General features: G+C 41.6%; 1 protein-coding gene across 7 annotated transcripts in view; it reads left to right on the forward strand.

The window, feature by feature from the left end:
• Positions 1-23,075, forward strand: part of creb5b (cAMP responsive element binding protein 5b) — a 327,968-nt gene that overhangs the window by 171,148 nt on the left and 133,745 nt on the right. For all 7 annotated transcript variants that reach the window (XR_012095754.1, XM_073024470.1, XM_073024472.1 and 4 more), the window contains one exon: positions 12,528-12,654. Coding sequence is in view for 6 of the 7 variants with exons in the window: in XM_073024470.1 (XP_072880571.1) it covers positions 12,528-12,654 (127 nt within the window). In the remaining variant the exon portion in view is untranslated. The remainder of the gene's footprint in view (positions 1-12,527; positions 12,655-23,075) is intronic.

A 23,075-nucleotide genomic window follows, 5' to 3' on the forward strand; every position in this document is an offset into this window, starting at 1 on the left:
GAATGATTTTCCTGCTGGATCCCCACTGAGTTCTCAGCATACTGTAAATTTAAAATTTCAGCCCATCATCTCTATCTCATAAGCTTCAAGAATACAGGATTATAGATTCTGCGATGTAAGTGCCAGTATTTGTGCTGTAGGAAGCAGAATGGAAACTAATGATTTAATTATCTTAGGGTCATTCAGATCTTCAAGATAAACAGCACAGAAACAAGCCAACTGGCCACCACATCCATACTGACTTCTTTGCCCATCTACACCAATCCTGTTGTTCTGCTTTGGCATCATATCCTTTTATGACTTGCCTCCTTCAGATTCAGTTGTGTTTATTTATCACATTTAACAGGAGCTTACAGTGAAATGCATTGTTTACATTAGCAGCCAACACACACAAGGATGTGCCACACATTCTGACACCGACATAGCATGGCCACAATGCTCAGCAGAAAAACACAGAACACAACAGCATCAAAGAAACAACAGTGCCACAAGCCCCATTCCTCCCACGCACACAGACAACCCTCCAGCTCCAAGACAGACCTCTGACCTCCAGTCTCCAGTCTCCAAACTGGCCATTGGGCTTTGACTTCTGGATAACCGGTTGACCTTTGGCCTTCGACCTTCAGTGTCGACCCCGGGACTAGCTGATGGCAGGACCCGAACTCCAGATCTTGATCTCTGGGCTCAGCATCTCATCGGTCCTCATGCTTCCTGCTTGTACAGATAACTAATCCAAGGATCCACTGACCTTGGTCTGTCTGTCTGTGCTACTTAAACATGATTATGTTCAATTCTACAGTCTCCTCAGGGGTATGTTTCAGATATGAACAATTGTCTTTGTATAAAAAGACTTGTCCCTGATAGAGTCAAAGTTCAAAGTAAATTTATTATCAAAGTACATATATATCACTGTGTATGTATGTGTGCATGTATGTATAGTGCTTGAGGCAGCCTCGCATTAAGGGATGATGATTTGTGTTCTTAGAAAATGGTCCATTTCACATTTTTCCATAATGTGCATCATCTGGGCATGTGCTGTGAAACACATTTATTTGTCTGTCTATCTATCTATTCACATAAATTCCGCAAGAGAAAATTTAATTCTGTATCCCACACATGAGTTAGTGATTTATGAATTCTGTTAGGGCAATTTCTATTACCTGAATGACTGTGATGTTGGTATCACCTACATGGTTTTTTCAGCTCAGTCCACAGACTCATTCTGCTCTGGTTGTGCAATTCCTCCAGGACTTGTGTATGCATTACTCGAATTTCCAGAAACTGCAGAATCACTTGTGGTTTTGACAAAATAAGGATAACAGAAACTGATATTTTTACGTGCATTGCTGATCGCTTGATTTTTGAAAGTCACTGTTGGAAGTTTAGACCCAAGATTTAAATATGAACCTCCATTTTTTTAAAATGTAAATAAAGTTAGAAGGTGAAACTTTGATTCAAATGTGCATTCAGTTGTTCGATTTGGAATTACAACTTTGTTGATTGTGAGTGCCATCAAATCTAATTAGATCTCTTTTCAGCCAGCTAAGGTTCAGAAACCACTCTAATTTAGTTTAATGTATCGTTTTGTGTGCTTGCTTTTAAATCAATGGAAATTTAATAAGATTAAACCTAAAGTAAGATAGACAATGTGTTTTATTGGTCTTGTAACGAGTTCTAGTTACCTCTGTAATAACATAGGTTACATGACAAAAGGTTCATTAAGACCAACAGTTGCAAGAAAGATCAAGACTTTGTCAGTATTCTACATAATTAAAAAGATGGTATCAGTTTCTGTCAAACTGCCTTGGCTGCAGGAGAATAGAAAACTGAAAGAAAATGGTAATATTGTTTCAGTGCTCAGTTTTTCACTCAGAGATCTTAATCCTTTTGTGATCATTGTGAATTATTACCTTTTAGAAAATTTATTTAGAGGCCCTCTGGCCTAATGAGCTGTGTTGCCCAGGAACCTGCCTATTTAAACCAAGCCTAGACACAAGACAATTTACAATGACCAATAAACCTACGAACCGGTATGTCTTTGGAATGTGCTTATGAGGTCAAGAATCCATCTTCCTCATACTAAAGAGTTGTTTGATAGAAGGGTAGAATATGCCCTTGGGTTTAGTGACTAGTGCTTTCAGGCCTTTGTATCTTCTGCCCAATGGGAGAGGGGAGGAGAGAGAATACCCAGCGTGGGTGCGATCTTTGATTATGTTGGCTGCTTTACCGAGGCAGAAAGAAGTATGGAGAGTCCACGGAGCAGAGACTGGTTTCTGTGATGTGCTGAGCTGTGTCTATAAATATCTGCAACTTCCTCAAAGATTCAAAGTACATTTATTATCAAGCTGTATATACAATATACAAACTGGAGATTCAGCTTCCCCACAGACAGCCACAAAACAAAGAAACACCATAGAGCCCATTTAAAGAAACCCCCCCCCCCATACAAACAGACCATGTGAGGGGAGAAAAAGAACAAATAGCGCAAACAGCGAAAAATTAACAAATAACCCACAAAACATAACGTGGAGCCAGAGAGTGATGCTTTCAGATAGGGTGTTTTCTATGGTGCCTTGATAAAAGTTGGTGAAGGTCAAAGTGGACATGTCACATTTCTTTAGCCTTCTGGTGATGGAGATATGATCCCAAGTTCAAGTCCAACCGTACGCACATATACATCTAAACAAAACAGCGTTCCTCCAGAGCAAGGTGTAAAACACAGTACAGACAGCACATACAGTCACGAAAACAAAATAGGAAAAACATTACCTTGGGGAGACGGGTGGATAAATCTTTGAAAGATCATGAACCCAGAGCTAAGCAGAACTGGGACAAGTGAGACATGATCATAATGGACAGTGGGATCTTGAGAACCTTGTTTTCTGAGCACTTCCCCTTCAAAATATTAAGAAATGATTTGTGGTTTTAGAAGTGGGAGAGTCGGGGGTGGGGGGGGGGGGGTTGAGAAAGCCAGGTTCAGTGGCTTTGTATCCTCGCTGTTATTCAGATGGGAGTCAAAACATAGCTGACTGACTTCTCATTGAGGTAAGGAGGGAGACAGCGTACAGGGATGTAGTCAAAGTTCAAAGTAAATTTATTATCAAAGTGCATATATGTCACCACATACAACCCTGAGGTTTGTTTTCTTGCAGGCATACTCAATAAGTCTATATAATAATTATCATAATAGCATCAATGAATGACCACACCAACTTGAGTGCTCAAACAGTGTGCAAAAGACAACAAACTGTGCAAGAACAAAAAGAAGGAAATAATAGTAATAATAAATAAATAAGCAATAACTATCGAGAAACACCAGCATTCATTTTATTCAGAACTGCAGTTGCGGACAAAAATTCAGGTCAGATTGTGTATTGGATGAGTGGATCCATTAAAAAAAGATTCAGGGACATTGGTTGTAGAGATCAAGAACACAGCAGTTTTGCCAAATGAACATTTTTATGGATGTTTCAAGTGAGGAACTGAGAAAATGCTGGTGATAAAATAGCTACAATGCAAGTGGAAGCATTATGATGGATGAAATTATTGTAATGAAGTTAAATATCTAGACCTCTATCATTAGAGCAGGGATTTCCACAGACCTCTTGCTTTATGGTATTGGTCCATGACATAAAAAAGTTGGAAGCTTCTGCATTAGAGGATCATAAAAGAATTAGATAAAGGAATTGTAGCTGGTACTTGAGAAAGAAACCAAAGCTGATGACTGAGGGAATTAACGCTGTATGATGCACTTCCAGATAGCAGAGTTTCAAGTTGAAAAAGTATGTTTGAACCTTTATTAAGAAACCGGCAAAGATGCACGATCAAAATAAGTGAGAACGAAATTAACGTTATGACTGAAGTTTGCAGAATTAACAATATAAGCGTAATAAGCAAAGTTAGCGGTTAAAACAAATATTCATCCCCTGCTTTGTCTATCTTTAACTAAACTAACGACACAAAGGGTAAATATGTGATGATACTCATTTACCTCTACCATGCCTAAACCCATGTGACAAATGCCCATAACCTGTAATAAAATAGTGCAACACAAAATAAAATACAAACAGACAGAAAATAGATATGTGGCTCCTCCAGGATTCAATAACTCTTACTGATAATTGTCCAAAGCATACCAGCTTTAGAGGTAGCATGGCAAATTCATAGTCTGAATCAGGTTTATTATCATTGACATATGGTATCACGGTAATGTAGTGGATAGTGCGACACTATTACAGCTTGGGGCATTCCATAGTTCAGAGTTCAATTCCAGCACCATTCTGTATGGAGTCTCTGTACACCCTCCCTGTGGGATGTGTGTGTGGGTTTTCCTCTAGTGTTCTGGTTTCTTCCCACAGTCCAAAGACAGACCAGGTAGGTTAATTAGTCATTGTAAATTCTCTTGCGATTAGGTTAGGGTTAATCAGTTTTATTGGGGGTTGATGGGGCAACATGGCTTGAAGGACCGGAAGGCCCTATTCCATGCTGTATCGCGAAAAAAATAACTATGTTGTGATAGTAGTTGATTTGAAATCATAGGATGCAATACATATAAATTACTATAAATTATAACAGAATATATAATAAATGAAGAAATGGTGCAAAAAGAGGGCAAAATAGTGAGGCAGTGTTCATGGACTGTTCTGAGATCTGATTTCTCTAAATCTACCAATTTAATTAGATCAGCATTGCATTGTTGGCCAAAGGGCCTGTTCCTTCTCAGTGCTGTTCCTTGTTCCACTGCCTTGCTTTACAGAATGAAATCTGCTGATGTGGTCTGTATATAGACTCCAGTCATATGTATTTTAACTCTTAAACTAAGTTATATTAAACTTCTTCAAGAATACCTTCTCATTAACTTCCCAGATAAACCAGGGATGGGTCATCAACAATGGGCTTTTTTCAATAAAAAAATTTTTTAAAAACAATCCTTTATTCCAAGGATTTATTGCAGCTGGTTAGACTACACTTGGAATATTGCATTCAGTTCTGGTCACCTCATTCGAGAAAGGATGTGGAAGCTTTAGACAGGGTGCCGAGGAGATTTACCAGGATGCTGCCTGGACTAGTGAGCGTGTCTTATGAGGATAGGTTGGGAGAACTAGGGCTTTTCTCTTTGGACTGAAGAGTGAGATGTGACTGGATAGAGGTGTACAAGATGATAATGGGCATAGATTGAGTGGACAGCCAGAAACTTTTTCCCAGAAGTGGCTAATACGAGAGGGCATAATTTTAAGCTAACTGGAGGAAAATATAGGGAGGATGTCAGAGGCAAGTTCTGGGTGTGTGGAATGCACTGCCAGGGCTGGTGGTAGAGACGGGAACATTTAAAAGAATCTTGGATAGGCACATAGATGATTTAAAAAAAGGAGATTGATGTGGGAAGTAAGAGTCAAATTGATCTTAGAGTAGATTAAATGGGTGGCACAATATTTTGGGCTGAAGAGCCTGGACCATGCTCTAGTGTTCTATGTTCTCCATTAAAAATGTTTATTAGTGTTATAAATGTTTAAATATATGATAAATAAATGTAGTTTACTGCCGTTGATGCACTGATATCAGATCTGAATACCTCAACAAGTGAAAGTTTTACATGCCTGCCTGTATAAAGTCAGATCATTTGGGATTGTTGTGACCATTGCAACTTTATGCTTAGAGATCAGTTACTGCTTGATCAATTTTTTAAAGCGACAAGGAGCAGTTTCCATGGAACTGCATATGTTCCAAGAGTTCTATATTTATCAAGATTTACTCAGATGTAATGCTTTATTGAGTGCACAAGGCAAGCACATAGAGCTGCAGACACACAAGAGATTCTGAAAAGCCAGAGTAACACCCACAAACTGCTGGAGGAACTCAGCAGGTCAGGCAGCATCTATGATGTAGAAAAAAGAGTCAATGTTTTGGGTCGAGACCCTTCATCTGGATTGGAAAGGAAGGGAGATTGAAAGACAAATTTCCATAGCTTTTAAAAATTATTAGCAAAAATGCATAAATAAATGTATTGAAAACACTAAAGGTGTGCCAGAAAGGTATTTGTTTCATAAGAATATTTTTATGAGCAACATGAGAAAGCCTGCAAATGCTGGAGAACCAAAACGAGACAAGCAAAATGCTGGAGGAACTGAGCAGCATCTACAGAAATGAATAAATTGTCGATGTTTCAAGCCAAGATTAAAAGAAGGTGGGGTGGGACAAGGAGGATAGCTAAAGATGACAGGTGAAGCCAAGTGGGTATGAAAGGTAAAGGGCTAGAGGGGAAGGAATTTATAAGAGATGCATCTTGCCCAGGAGACTTTCTTCCCAATAATGACTCTACAAACAAGAGACCAACCATCCCTAACCTAAGGATCAAAAAATAAAGAATACTGCTTTAAAGTCAATGAATCAATTGAAGTATTTTTGAGAAAATGCATTGCAAGATTTTGTTGATATTTTGGCTGTTGCTTACTAGCTTCACATATGCCCACTATTGCAAAACAACTATCACAGAGCCAGTTCCCACTGCTATCTGTGAGGAGTTTGTTCATTCTCCCTGTGACCACATGGGTTTCCTCCAGGTGCTCCAGTTTCCTCCCACATTCCAAAGACATATGGGTTAGGGTTAGAACCGTATGTGCACGTTCTGTTGGTGCTGAAAGCACTGTGACACTTGCAGACTGCCCCCAGCACAATCCTTGGACAGTGTCGTCTGTTGACGCAAATGATGCATTTCACTATGTTTTAGTATGTCGCAGTAGTAAATCAGGGCAACTGGACGTGTGTTGTCTGGAAGACATTTCACCACTCATCCAAGAGGCTTCTTCAGTTATGATCTGTGGTGGGTAGTTTTCAGATTATAGACTCCAGGAGTTTTTTTTAAAGGTATAGCAATCACATGAGGGTCGTTAAGAGCTGTAGGGGTATTGAGAGGTAATTTTTGTCAAACTGGGAAACCCATCCCTGAGCAGAGGGGATGGGGTATGACACCACCTATCGGCTACTTACCAAGCAGTCCTAACATCTCTACCCTGGCATCTCCTCAGCAGTTCACACCTTCATTCATACAAAAATAAGACTAATGACCTTCTCATTACCTCAATGACTCTTAATGACCCTGATGTGATTGCTATACTTTTAAACAACTCATAGAGTTTATAAGCCGGAAAGCTACCCACCATGGATCAGAACTGAAGAAGCCTCTCGGATGAGAGGCAAGATGTCTTCTAGACAACTCAGTAAGCCTAGTTGCCTTGCTTTACTACTGCTTGATATACAATGACCTGGATGACTGAGAACCTTCACTGACATATGTTTTGATGTACATATGGCAGATAAAGATAATCTCATCTCTCTTTGCTCCATGACTGAGCTTCTGTCATCATGCAACAGTTTACGATGAGCCTCAGTCACACTGAGCAGTTGAAGATCATTATTCACTGTTGTAGAATTGTTCTACTGTGAGGAGACACTTCTGGTTGTATGGTATGTAATTTTAGCAGCAAATTTTTTCTTGAATTGAGGATAGAAAATTCATTTTAATATTAGGCAAACAAATTTGCATGAAAACTTCTACCTACTACATGTGGCAAATTCACCTGTAAACTAAAAATAATTAAATCCAAAATCAGTCCACAATGTGCAAATATCTCAGAAAGGCCAAAGTCTCTTAGCCAAGAGGCATCTCTTATAGACAGATATTCTTATGAAATAAATAATATTGCAGATATTAAATAATACTTCATATCTGCAGTATTACTCTTTTAGTTGCTCTGCTTGTGATTAAATTTAATTACCTGGAACCCTGCTATGCTGATCCACATAGGAAATCTTGATTTTGCTTTGCATTTGAATTCCCTTAAGTCTATGAGATTCTCCTTCAGGTGTCCATGCCTACTTGTTAACTACAGATGCCCTGATGAGAGATCTCAGCCCAAAGTATTGACTGTTTATTCCTTTCCACAGATTCTGCCTGACCTGCTGAGTTCCTCCCGCATTTCATATGTATTGCTTTGGATCTCGGGGTCTCTCATCCACCCACCAGAGATACCTGTCTGGAGTACTGCATAAGCAGGGCACTTAGTATTGCTAATGACCCCTCTCATCCGTCTCACAATCTTTTTGACCCACTACTGTAGGCAGGAGGTACCACAGCATTAGGACAAGAACTGTTAGGATGGGAAACAGCTTCCTCCCCCCACCATAAGTCTACTAAACTCCTTGACACCACCCAGTGCCAGTAGTGTTATGCTGTTACTTTTTATCTTCTGTAGTAAACACACCTTGTTATTTGTTAATTTACTAGTGGTAATATAACTTTATGTGTAATGTATGTGACTTTTATGTTCTGTGTTTTGCATCTTGGTCCAGAGGAACATTATTTTGTTTGGCGTTATATATGTGTACGATTGAATGGCAATAAACTGAACTTGACCTTGATTTCCAACATCTACAGACTCTCTTGAGTTTATGTTATGCAGATGTTCTATCCTCTGTAATAATTCAAAAGCAGTAAATGCAAAAATATTTAGCACATCAGATTGCATCTGTGAGAAGTCAAAATAATTACTTATTATCAAATCACAAATGAGAAAATCAGCAGATGCTGGAAATCTGAGCAACACACACAAAATATAAGAGGGACTCAGCAGGCCAGGCAGCATCTATGGAAAAGAGTACAGTTGATGTTTTGGTTCCAGAATATGTGGCAACACTTGCAGACTGCCCCCAGCACATCCTTGGGTTGTGTTGGTTGTTAATGTAAAAAACACATTACACTCTGTTGTGATCTACAGTACTATGCAAAAGTCTTAGTCACATATATATAGCGTAGCTAGGGTGCCGAAGAACATAAGGAAATAGAAATAGGAGCAGGAGTAGGCTGTCTGGCCTATCAAGCCTGCTCCGCTATTCAATAAGATCATGGCTGTGTTAAGTATATTTACTGACTTCTGCACAATATTGTATTTATCGACATTGAGCAGAGAGCAAATTTGTATATCTGGTAGGAGCAAAGAATATTGGGAATGGCGAGGGTGGAACTCACCTCCTTGGGGGGAGTATGGGACGGGGGAGGTGTTGGTGCGGGTGGCATGGATACAGGGTTACCAAGTCCTGAGACACCAGGCAACGTCATTTGATTCCAAGCAATAGGTTTATTGATCATTATAGAATGTCTCTCTGGTGCTTCCCACTGCCTCCCCTCTCCCTACCCCCTTTCCTAACTATGATTCCCTCTCCCTACCCCCTTTCCACTCTCAATCCATAATCAGAATCAGGTTATGTCATGGAATTTGTTTTTTCCTTGTGGCAGCAGTACAGTGCAATATATACAATTACTACAGTACTGTGCAAAAGTCTTAGGCATCATGGCTTTATATACTTGGCTAAGACTTTTGTACAGTCCTGCATGTGTGATGAATAATTGAATCTGAACAAGGTGACCATGAAGATTGAGAAATACGCAAGTGGCTGTCTTCTACATGCTGTGAAGGCAGGGAAAGGTATTTCTGGGGAAGGGTCCATGGCAAAGAAATATGGTGATCACATTACAGGCAACTGTACACCTCAGCTTACAGGAGAACTTCGAGAGAGCTGTGAGAAAGCCGACATGCTTCTCTGACCCTCACCATCCAGATCATTGCCTCTCCTCGTTGCTGCCATCAAGGGGGTAGTACAGGAGCGTGAAAACACACACTTAGCATTTTAGGAACAGCTTCCTCCCTCCCCCATGAACACTACCTTATTATTCCTTGATTTTGCACTCTACTAACTTGTAGTAATCTGATGCAGCCTGAGCTCTAAATATTTCGAGTATTTACTGTTTTTTATTATTATAGAGAGTAGAAATATTGTTCCAAAGCACAATGGTGGACACCAGCACAACATAAATACAAAAGATCCTGCCGATGCTGGAAACTAAGGTCAAGTTCAGTTTATTGTCATTCAATCATACACAAGTATACCACCAAATGGGGCAATGTTCCTCCAAACACAGTATATTTAACTCACGCACATTACACATAAAGTAATATTACCACTTGTAAATTAACAAACAATAAGTTGCATTTACAACACAAGTTTAAAAAGTAAACCCTATAACGCTACTGGCGCTTCATATGTGATGGGATCTGGGTGGTGACAGGGCGTTCAGTAGATTTTTGGTATGGGGGAAGAACCTATTTCCCAGCCTAACAGTTGTTGTCCTAATGCTATGATACCTCCTGCCCGATGGTGGGGGCTGTCAGAGATTGTATTTTGTAACTTATAGTAATTTTTTGTCTTGTTGCTGTCAGAAAGCAACACATTTCATGTCATTTAAGTCTGTGATGAAAACCTGACAAAAATACACATCTGTGATGTAAGAATATTCATGAAAAACCTGTGGATTTCCAGTGTTGACTGAGTTCACCAGTAAGAGCTAAGGTCTTGTTTATCCCTCTGGTGAGTAAAGCAAACATTACAGTGTAGAGCGGCGGTGAGATAGTGGGAGGATTTGTTGTGTGTGAAACCTGTGGAAGAAGTCACTCAGTGACGGTCTGACCAGCAGATATACCTACAGTTAAACTGTTGTGTCTAGTTTACACTAAGTGTCGTAAGTGAAAAAAATAGAAAACAAATAGATTTATGTTCTGCTGAATTTTTGGCTGTTAACTGATATTGTAAGTAATAGTTATAATTTTGTATCCTTGTGCCCTCTAAGAAGTGAGGGGGCACAGGGCTGAACTGGCTGAAATGCTGCCACGTAAATAGCCTTTGTTGCCACACAGCTATTCATCCTAAATATTCATTGTATGCCTATTACAAGCAAAAATATTTAAAGTGCTGCGCTGTCTTCGGGCCATGTGGAAATGTCCTGCTCAGAGCAAACTTTGGTCCGTGCCGCTGTTTAAAAAAAAAAATCAGAAAAAAATAGCTGGAATGTTTCTTTATATGTAAATAGGTTGCAAAAATTAATATAGGTATATCTTAAATCTATACCTATAGGTATGTTACTGGTATATGAAGGACTTGTATATATTCAGGACTCAGAAGTGGGCAGCAAAAATCATTCAGGACACCCCTGTAAACAGCCTTTTCCAAAAGCTCCCTTCTGTAAAGAGCTATAGGGCTATAAAAACAAGAAGTTCACAACATATTAGAAGTTTCTTCCCCTGGGCAGTTAATCTGAGCAAACATTCTAGTAAACCCTCCTCACCTCCCCCCATCTATTAACTCCATCACTGCACTGCTGTAAACACTTTAAACCACTTTTTTAAATGCCGTTTACTTTGTAAATACATGCTGGTATTTATGTATTTATGCGTATTTTATTCCAAATTTGCACTTTATCTTCTGAATTTTTTATATAATTCTTTACGCTTTATAATTATTGAATGTTGTATTTGTAGCATGTTGCACCCTTAACAACACATCATAGTAAATTCCCAATGCATGTAAATGTGTGTGGCAAATAAAGTTAATCCTTGATATGTTTTTTTGTTATCATGAGTTTGTTAAACTTTCAAAATGAAACATAATGAATATTCCTGTTCCCTTAACAACTGTGTTTCATGGGGTTCGATATATTTTGATGTTATTAACAGTGCTCAGAGGATATTTAGTTAAATGCTTTAACCTTGTTACTTGCCTTACTAAACAGCAACCTAAGCTTGCTACAGTGACAGGTTGAAGTGTGAGACACTCAGGAATAAGTTCAAAGTTTTGACTGAATTTATAAAAGTACACATATGCCATCCTATACATCCCTGAGATTAACTTTCTTGCAGGTATACACAGCAAATACAAAGAAACGGCAAAAAGAGCAAAGGAATAATACTAAATAAACAATAAAAGTTGAGAAATGCCGAAGCTGAGGGAGAGAGGTTAATGATTGTGGTGGTAGGAGAGATGAAAGCAGAACCACCACTGTTGAGGGAAAAGCTTCCAGGAGTTTTACAAAGTGCTTGTAGAGGCTTGTAAGGTTTCTGGCTCCCATCACTGCCAGGTTTCCCAGCCTCTGGGACATTTGTGAAGGAACGTTGAATGCTAAATCAGACTCCCAATCTCACTGTGTGATCCCGATCTACATGTATCAATTAAACTCCTACTTACTTGTGGCAGGATTGGCCCTGATAACTACTGCTGTGAAATAACCCATATGCTGAATGTGTCATGTGTTGTCAGCATGTTCCATCCACTTCAGGATTTTAACCTTGTCCCTTCCCACTGTAGTTTACTAGTACATTGCTTTATGAGGCAATTGCCACAAAATGCTGGAGGAACTCTGCAAGTAAGGCAGCATTTATGGAACTGAATAAGCAGTCGGCGTTTCAGTGCCGAGACCTTTCGTCAGGGTAAGGGTCTCGGCCTGAAACATCGACTGCTTATTCATTTCGGAAGATGCTGCTGGATTTGCAGAATTCCCCCGGCATGTTGTGTGTGTTGCTCTGGATTTCCAGCAGCTGCAGAATTTTCTGTGTTTATGAGGCGATTGTACATTTTATTTTCTCACTCGCTGTTCTGTTCTAGAAGACTGTTTACTGATGCACTTGACTTTGTCCCTCCAGGCCTGTACCAGGATCTCTATCTTCACTACTCCACCTTCAGAACAGACAAAGGCAGCCCATGCCGGGGTCGATGCCTGGCAATCTTCCTAATTCCACCATGCCGGGGTCTTCTGCAGTGCTGATGCCTGTAAGTATTGTGTGCAATTTTTCTGCTCGGAGTAACATATTCCTCTCCTCCTTCCCTTTTCCCCATGATCCACACTCCTATCGTATTCCTTCTTCTTCAGCCCTTTCCGTTTCTGATTTATCACCTCCCAGCCTCCCACTTCACCCCCTCTTACCATCCATCTTCTCCCTCACCTGGTTTCACCTACCACTTGCCAGCCTATACACATTCCCCTCCTCCCACCTCCCATGTACTATGCTACCTTTAGATTCATTTTCTTGGAGGCATTTGCAGGAAAAATAAATACAGTAGAGTTTCCGAAAAGCTGTACATAAACAATGACTGACAGAAAACGATATGCAAAAGAAAACAAGTTGTGCAAATAAGAAATAATACCGTGAACATGAGTTGTAAAGAGTTCTTGAATCGAGTCTGCAAGTTGTGGAATCAGTTCAGAGATATGGTGAATGAAGCTATCCATGCTGGTTCAAGAGTCTGGTGGTGTTTGACCTAAGGCTTTGGTATCTCCTGCCTGATGGTAGTAGCAAGGAGAGAGCATTGGCTGGATGGTGGAGGTCTTTGATGAAGGATGCTGCTTTCTTGAGGCAGTGCTCCATGTAAATGTGCTCAGTGGTGGGGAGAGCTTTTCCTCTGATGGACTGGGCTGCATCCACCACTTTCTGTTGTCTTTTCTGTTTCTTGGCCAGGTCAATGGGGAGGGTTGTTTGTGTCTTCATGGTGTGAGTGGGGGAAAAAAAGCAGATTTATTATCACCAGCATATGTTGTGAAATTTGTTGTTTGGTGGCAGTAGACATAAAAAAATTACTCATCATCATCATTATGTGCAATGTCATATGATGTGGGCGATCATAGTCCCATGACCATGATTGTTCTTGGCAAATTATTCTACAGAAGCGGCTTCCAATCACCCTTTTCTGGGCAGTGTCTTTACAAGATGGGTGAGCCTGTCTATTATCAATACTCTTCAGAGATATTCTGCCTGATGTCAGTGGTCGCATAACCAGGACTTGTGATATGCACCAGCAGCTCGTATGACCATCCACCACCTGCTCCCGTGGCTTCACGTGACCCTCACGTGAAGGGGTTGGGCTAAGCAGGGACTGCACCTTGTCGAAGGGTGACCTACAGGCTAGCAGAGGGAAGGAGTGCCTTACACTTCCTTTGGTAGAGACACATCTCACCCTGCCACCCAAAAAAATCACTATGTTACAATAATAAATAAAATAAAGAGTGCAAAAGAGGAATAGTGAGTTAGTGTTCATGGACTGCTCTGAAATCTGATGGCAGAGGGGAAGAAGCTGTTCCTAAAACATTGAGTGTGTGTCGTCAGACTTTTGTACCTCCTCTCTGATGGTAATACAGAGAAGAGAGCATGTCCTGGGTGGTGGGGGTCCTTATGAAGGGTGCTGCCTTCTTGAGTCACTGGCTCGTGAAGATGCCCTCGATGGTGGGGAGAGTATGTAGTTTTTTCCCAGTGGAATTGCAGTTTGCTGCTTCACTACATAAACAGGGATAGGGCAGCAATCATCCACGAGGAAATTTCAGCAGCTGCTGGAAATCCAAGCTACAGCCAGAGAACGCTGAGAATTCTCAACAGGTCAGACGGCACATGGAGAGAGAAATGCAGAGATGATGTTTCAGACTGATATCTCATCCAAACCTCTTTGACCCAAGACACTAATTCTTCTCTCTCCATGGATGTCACCTGTCCCACTGAGCCTTCCCAGTCTTTCCTGTTTCATTTCAAAGAACATAGAACATAAAGCAGTACAGCACCGTTCAGACGCTTCGGCCCACGATGTTGTGTTAATCCTTCAATATACTCCAAGCTTCTTTCCCACATAGCTCCCTATTCCCTTTCACCCACAAGCCTATCCAAGAGTCCCTAACTGTCTGTTATGTAGTTGTCTCTTCCACCACTCTGGCAGTGCAATCCATGCACCCACCACTCCCAGTGTAAAAACAGAAACCTCTCTCACCCCCCCATACCTTCATCCATTCACCTTAAAATTATGCCCTTGTAGCGATGTGCTACACACAGCGCCGAAATAACGACACGCAGTCGGTATGTCGTTTCGAGACTAGTTTATTCAAACTTTGCGGCGCTGGCATTTAATCCCTAGCGCCCGCCCTCTCCGGGCGGAAATGACGTCAGAGGTGCATTACCAAAGTCTCCCCCCGCGCGCTGGCTATTTGTGAGCCGGTTCGCCTGCGCAGAAAGTGGGTCGCCACACCCTCTTGTATTAACCATTTCCGCACTAAAAAAAAGGCACTGGTTGTCCAGTCAATCTATGCCTCTTATCATCTTATGCACCCCTATTAAGTCACCTTTCATCTCCTTCACTCCAAAGAGGAAACTTCTAGCTTGCTTAACTTTTTCTCACAAGACATGCTCTCTAATCCAAACAGTATTCTTGTAAATCTCCTTTGCACCCTCTCTAAAGATTCTACATTCTTTCTATAATGAGGTGACCAGAACTGAACAAAGTACTCCAAGTGTGGTCTAACCAGGGTTTTATAGAGCTGCAGGATTACCTCATGGCTCTTGAACTCAATCCTCCCCAACTGATAAAGGCCGACACAACATACGCCTTCTTAAGCACCCTAACAACTTGCATGGCAACTCTGACAGATCAATGGACATGCACCCCAAGATTCCTCTGTTTGTCCACACTGCTAAGAATCCTGCCACTAACCCTGTACTGTGTTTTCAATATTGACCCTGCAAAGTGTATCACTTCACACTTCTCTGGTTTGAACTGCATCTGCCACTTCTCAGCCCAGCTCTGCTTCCTATCAATGGCCCTTTATATGACAACGCTCTGCGCTATCCACAGCACTATCACCCTTCGTGTCATTGTGTTTCTGTGTCCAACCATGGTCATTTCTGGGATAAAACAGTATAATACAGCATGCAATTCTCCAAATGGTTCTGAACACAATCAGAAATATTGATACAAAAAATCCCCGGTATCACATTTCACTCTCTTAATGGAAAATGCATTTTAACTGCACACTGCATTCTAACCTGTAGGCTTTATTTTGAAAGTACTGCCCCTGAAATTCCTGTGGTTTTTCAAGGCTTTCATCTGTAACTGGCAAGACGGGCTTGTTTGGCTGCTGTTGTTTAGTGCTGTTCTGTGTGTTCTTCCAAGCACAGTTACATACTGCCCATTACGCCTCTGGCACTTAGAACAGCAATGAAGATCCTACATCTTTTGTGGTGTTCAGGGTTTCCTTCATCATGTCAGTCCTTCCTCTTGGTTTTCACTACTCTCAGTCATGCAAGTCCTGGGTGGAGACTCAGGAATGCCATCACAGTCAGATGTGAAGAGATTCTTCATTGCTGTTTCCGTAACAATTTTGTTTTACCAGTCAGCGTTGTCTTACCAATCAAAGCTGAACCCTTGAACCTGGAGCACTGGTGGGCCACTCTTGGTCTGGCCTCTATCATTTGACCTGTTTGGCATGGATGACCCTACCAAGAGCCAAAGCATAAAGCCCTGACTCCAGCCAACATAGCTCTCCAGATCATTGAGGCATGCAAGCCTCCAAACCCAATGACAAGGTTGTGGTCCTCTTGGTGGGCATGTAATGTTGGTGCAGCAATATGTGGCGACATCTGTGGACTGCCCCAGCTCATCCTTGGGATGTTAATCATCCTTGCTGATTGTTAATGCAAACTCCTTAATGGAAATTTCACTGCTAGTTTCTGTGCAAATGTGATAAATAAATAAATGAATCTGAAATAAATCTCAATCTAATTGCTGTCACCAAAGAGCTACTGGCTCAAAATACACAAACCTGACCACAAAAAACTGATATGAAAATAGTAAGTTTCTCAAACAGAAATAAAAGCTTCACATGTTAGAGATTCGTTCAAAAAAAATACAAAGCAGAGTTGGGAATGCAGAGTAGCTTAATAGCACCTGTAAAGAGTGAGCCAGTCTTTAACATAATGGACAGTTGGGCATGGTTAGAAATGTTGAAGTGCTTCTGTGACAGGTGATAGAACATGATAATGAATCTCAGGGTTGTATATAGTGATATATATGTACTTTGATAATAAATTTACTTTGAACTTTGAACTTAATCAGCACCTGTAAAGAGCAAGCCAATCTTTAACATGATGGATGGTTGGTCATTGTTAGAAATTTTAAAGTGTTTCTGTGATAGATAATTTAACAAGTGATATTCTGGAGTCTCTGGGTTTGTGTCCAGATACTCCTTTGTGTTGCTGCTCACCGAGGTAAGTAGAAAGTCAAAATTGGGTTATTATCACTGATTTGTATGATGTGAGGTTTGTTGCTTTGCAGCAGAAGGCATGAAAATTGTTATAACTTACAAAATAAATAAATAGCAGAAGAAGATGGTGCCAGTGAACAATGCTACCTTCTCCAGATGGTCCACAAAATTGTTTCTTTCACTTCTTTTATGTCTTCTTTTTCTCTTAAATGTGGTTCTGGTACTGTTGGAGCCTGTGATCTCCGGTTTGATGGTGTGTTTACAGGTCAATTGAACGATCTGATGCTTTGTTGTCTCTGAGAAAGTTCCAGGAGGCAAGTGGCCTCGAGGCCAGGAAGCCTGAAGATGGGACATGAGCCCATGATCGACTTAATTTCTTGCCGATCTCACTGATTAAAGCGTCGAGGAAGACTGAAAACACCGAGGCAAGTGCAGAACGCGAGCGAGTGCTCAGTGCTGCCTACCAGCTTCTTGCTGCTGCCGGAGGAAGGCGTCAGTCTCTTTCTCCCTCTCACTCGCTGCTCCCGAGGGAAGGGCCCTGCATTTGAACAGTCTCTCTCTTTCTCTCCCTTGATGCTGTTAGAGGATGGTACTCAAGTTCTGGCTCTGCGGTTTGTGGATCGGACTGTAGTTCCTGGTTGCACCTTTTTCTGTTGCTTTTGTGCTATTTTGGGTGACTTAGAATCAGGGTGGCCTGCAGATAATGAACACTGAGCTGAACTGAATACAGACTCCTTGATTTTGTGTTTGTGCTCATTCTGCCTTGTTGCCAATTGTGTGATTTGTTTTTTGCATGTGGAGGGGGTGGTGCTTTCTTTCAAATGGGTTCCATGGTTTTCTTGGTTTCTTGGCTGTCTGTGGAGAAGCTGGATCTCAGGGTTGTATACTTTGATAATAATTGGACATTGAATCCTTTGAAAAAAGAATAATGAGGTAGATTGTGCCGAAATGAGGCCACTCTCAGGCTGGAGGTGAAACCCCGCTGATTTCCTTGGCTGTGTAAATCTAAGGAAGACGCACTCCAGTGCCGTCAAACCTATGAGACTGAGACAGCTCTCCCACCCCAAACTGCGGTTTGTGTGGATGCTGTGTAATTTGCGGCCCTGTTACAACTCAGTGCCAAGAAACAGACAGCACACTGCATACATTTAAAGGAAGTATATTTATGAATCTTAACTAAAGGGTTAGTAAAGAAAAGGAATTAAAAAACAAAAAGAGCCCGTTATAATTAAACAGTCAAATGTACACAAGTTGGAGCTCATCTCTTCCTAAAATTCATATTCACTGATCCTCAGTCGATCTCGGTGCCTGGCTCCATCGAATCACTGTCCCCCTCTGGGTCGTATCCAATGACTGGTTCTCTCCAGTACCTTCTTTCTTCACCTCCTGCTGAACAAAAGACCCAGCTCATGTTCCGAGGCACCTGTTATCTCTGCTATAACCCAAACACTGCTTCTACAGAAAGACCATTACATAGACAATATAGAAGCATAGAAATTTACAGCGCATTACAGGCCCTTCGGCCCACAATGTTGTGCCGACCATGTAACCTACTCTAGAAATTGCCTGGAATTTTCTTACCGCATAGCCCTCTATTTTTCTAAGCTCCATGTACCTATCTAAGAGACTCTTAAAAGACCCTATTGTATCCACTTCCAGTACTACCGCCGGCAGTACATTCCATGCACCCACCACTCTCTGTGTGAAAAACTTACCCCTGACATCCCCTTGGTATCTATTTCCAAACACCTTAAAACTATGACCCCTCGTGTTAGCTATTTCAGCCCTGGGAAAAAGTCTCTGCTATCCACATGATCAAAGCCCCTCATCATCTTATACACCTCTATCAGGTCACCTCTCATCCTCCATCGCTTCAAGGAGAAAAAGTCAAGTGCATTCAACTTATTCTCATAAGGTACGCCCTCCAATCCAGGCAACATTCTTATAAGTCTCCTCTGCACTCTCTCTGTAGTATCCACATCCTTCCTGTAGTGACCAGAACTGAACACAGTACTCCAAGTGGGGTCTGACCAAGGTCTTATTTAGATGTAATATTACCTCATGGCTCTTGATCTCAATCCCACGGTTGATGAATGCCGACACACCATACGCCTTCTTAACAACATTGTCAACCTGCGCAGCAAATTTGAGTGTCCTATTGACACGGACCCCAAGATCTCTCAGATCCTCCACACTGCCAAGAGTCTTGCCATTTATACTATATTCTGTCTTCAAATTGGACCTACCAAGATGAACCACTTCACACTTAGCTGAGTTGAAGTCCATCTGCCACTTCTCAGCCCAGTTCTGCATCCTAGCAGTGAAACTTTTCCCAGGGTGTTACAGAGGAGCAACACCTTATATTCTGTCTGCTTACCCTACAACCCGATGGCTTGAGTATTGATTTCTCTTTCTGGTGAACAAATTCCACCCCCCTCCCATCTCCCTGTTCCCCACTCTGACCATTTACTTCTCACTTGCCTATTACTTCCCCCGAGTCCTCTCCTCCTTCCCTTTCTCCGATTGTCCACTCTCCTGTCTTATCAGATTCTTTCTTAACCATCCGTTGACCTTTCCTACCAGCTTCCAGCTATACTCTTTCCCCTCCCCCCCCCCACCTTTTTATTCAGGCATCTGCCCACTTCCTTCTCAGTCCTGAAGAAGGGTCTTGGCCCGAAACATCGACTGTTTACTTTTCCATGGATGCTCCCTCACCTGCTGAGTTCCTCTAGCATTTTGTGTGTGTTGATAATTAGGTAGTGATCATGGACCATTTAGAAATATGATGGCTTAAGGGAAGAAGCTGTTCTTAAAACATTGAGTCTTCAGGTTCCTGTATCTCCTCTCCAATGGTAGTAATGAGAAGAGGTCATGCCCAAGATGGTTTGTCCTTACTGATGGAAGTTGCCTTTTTGAGGCACAGCTTTTGAAGATTTTCTCAGCGTTGGAAAGGTTGTACCCGTGATTGAGATAGTTGAGTCCACAACCCTCTGTTGATTCTTCTGATCCTGTGCAATGGAGCTTCCATATCAGGTTGTGATGCAGTCAAAATGCTCCCCACCTGAACTTCTGTAGAAACCTGCAAGAGTCTTTGTGACATACCAAATCTCTTCATACTCCCAGTGAAATATAGCCAAAGGCATGTCCTCTTCTGAATGCATCAATATGTTGGTCCCAGGATAGATTTTCAGAAATGTTGCCGTTGAGTGCAAGGTTGTTGTTGCCACTCCCCTGAACCAGCTGATCTATCTCACTCCTGTGAGCCTCCTCAGTACCATTTGAGACTCTGCCAACAACAGCTGTGTTATCAGTGAGTTTAGAAATGGTGTTTGAGCTGTGTGTAGACACAGGAATAGGTGTGGAGAGAGTAGGGCAGTGAGCTAAGCATGCTTCCTTGAGGTATGCCTGTGTTGATTATCAGCGGGGAGGAGATTTATGAATGACACCAAGACTGGGGGTGTAGTAGACAGCGAGAAAGACTATCTGTGGTGGCATTGGGATCTGAAACAGTCAGGAAAATGGGCTGGAATTTAATACAGACATGTGTGAGCTGTTACAATTTTGGGAGGACGAACCAGCATAGGGCCTGCACAGTGAGAGTTGGGGCATTGTGGAGTATGGCAGAACAGAGGGATCTGGGAATACAGATTCATAATTCCTTGAAAGTGGCATCACAGGTAGATAAAGTCATAAAGAGCTTCTTGGCTTCTTAAATCAAATTATTGAGTACAGGAGTTGTGATTTTATTTTATAGTTGTATAAGATGTTGGTGAAGCCTAATTTAGAGTATTGTGTGCAGTTTTGGTTACTTACCTACAGGAAAGATGTCAATAAGATTGATAGAGTGCAAGGAAAATTTATGAGGATGTTGCCAGGACTTGAGGACCTAAGTTATAGGAAAAGGTTGAATAGGTTAGGACTTTATTACGTAGAACGTAGAAGAATGATGGGAGATTTGATTGAGGTGTACAAGATTGAGGAGTATAAATAGGGTAAATGCAAGCAGGCTTTTTCCACTGAGGATAGATGAGACTAGAACTAGAAGTCATGGGTTAAGCGTGAAAGATGAAATGTTTAGGAGAGAATTTCTTCATTCAGAAGATAGTGAGTGTGGAACAAGTTGCCAGCAGTAGTGCGGATGTTGGTACAATTTCAACATTGACATGAAACTTGGATAGGTACATGGATGGGAGGGGTGTGGAGACTATGGTCCAGGTACGGGTTGATAGGATTAGGCAGATTAATAGTTTGGTATGGGCTAGATGGGCTGAAGGGCCTGGTTCTGTGCTGTAAGTGCTCTGAGATTTCTGATCTGTACTGACTGTGGTCTTCCAATTTCTATTTAAATGAAAATGGAACATTGTTAAAAATGTACATTTAAATTTTCAATATTCACAGCTGTTAACTAAGACCCTGTGATGTGGGCTCCAGTGTTAATTCCCTTTTTGACAGCTTTTGAAGTCTCACTTCTGCTTGCTGCGGATTTTCTACTCACAGCATCTTCCCCTTTCAAATGAAAGGATGCCTCCATTGAGAGTGTGTCATTAGAGGCAGCTTGGACGGATGAGACCTCCTACCAATTATGCAATGCGTCACTGGCACCAGCCTACCCAGTGTCAAGGACATGGATACAGAAAGGTATCAGCAAAGGTCAGCAATATCATGAAGGATCCCACCCACCCTCTTTATGGATTGTTTGTCCCACTTCCATCAGGGAAGAGGCCATGTAGCGTCTACACCAGGACCACTAGACTCAAACACAGTTACTTTCCCCGAGCCGTCAGACTGATCAACACCTCCACCCACGAACCAACCCACCACCACTACTTTATCATTTCCTGTCAGAGCCATCTTATGTGCAGACTTTCCTGTACCAAGTGTCACTTTATGGTCATATAATCAGTCTATGTATATATGCTAATCTTATGTATAGATATCTATTGTGTTTTTATTGTGTTTTCCATGCTTAGCAGTTCCAAAGTGACAATCATCTTGTTATTCTGCAATCAATTCATTATTGCAGTACTTGTGTACTGAAGAATGAAAATAAATCATCTTAAATCTATGGAGGCAGATACATTAGGGACAATTAAGAGAATCTTAGGTGAGCACACAGATAATAAAACCTGGAAGGCTATGTGGGAGGGAAGAATCAATTTGATCTTAGATTAGATTACAGGTTGGCACAACAACTCTATAGTGCTGGAGGAACTCAGCGGGCCAGGCAGCATCTTTGGAAAAGAGTAAACAGTCGACATTTTGGGCCGAGACCCTTCATCAGGACAGAAAAGAGATGAGAAGTTAGAATAAGAAGGTGGGGAAGGGGAGGAAGAAGTACAAGGTAGTAGGTGATTGGTGAAACCGGGAGAATGGGAGGGGTAAAGTAAAGAGCTGGGAAATTGATTCGAGAAAGAGATAAAGGGCTGGAGAAGGGGAATCTGATAGGAGAGGGCAGAAGGTCATGGAAGAAAGGGAAGGGAGAGGAACAAAACAGGGAGTTGATGGGCAGGTAAGGAAATAAGGTGAGAGAAAGAAACAGGAATAGGGAATGGTGAAGGGAAGGAGGACATTCAAGAAATTGACGTTCCTGCCATCAGGCTGGAGGGCACACAGACAGAATATAAGGTGATAGTCCTCTATTCTGAGTGTGGCCTCATCGCGACAGTACAGGAGGCCATGGATTGACGGGCTGGAGTGGGGATGGGAAGTAGAATTGAAATGGGTGGCCGCTTTTTCTGGCAAACGGAGCATAAGCGCTCGGCAAAGCGGTCTCCCAATTTATTTCGAGTCTCACTGATATTCAGGAGGCCATACCGGGAGAACTGGATAGAGTAAGTGACCCCAACAGACACATGAGAAGTGTTGCCTCATCTGGAAGGGCTGTTTGGGGCCTTGAATGGTAGTGAGGGAGGAGGTGTAGGGGCAACTGTATTGAGCTGTTATGTTCTATGTTCTGTAAGAATTTGTCTAACAGGGTATATGCTACTGCTTGAATCTGATGTTTCATATCTCTCTAACCTTCTTTAAATTTTACCATTATTGACTGGGGGCATCTTCATTTATCGTTGAGAAAGTTCCTAGTTATGTTCCCTTAACTTTGGACTGACCACTCCAGCACAAGATTTGTGCGTGCATTATTGCACTACAGTACCGACAGGAACCAGTGCACAAACAG

Source organism: Hemitrygon akajei, chromosome 20, assembly GCF_048418815.1.
Source record: "Hemitrygon akajei chromosome 20, sHemAka1.3, whole genome shotgun sequence".
Classification (NCBI taxonomy): domain Eukaryota; kingdom Metazoa; phylum Chordata; class Chondrichthyes; order Myliobatiformes; family Dasyatidae; genus Hemitrygon; species Hemitrygon akajei.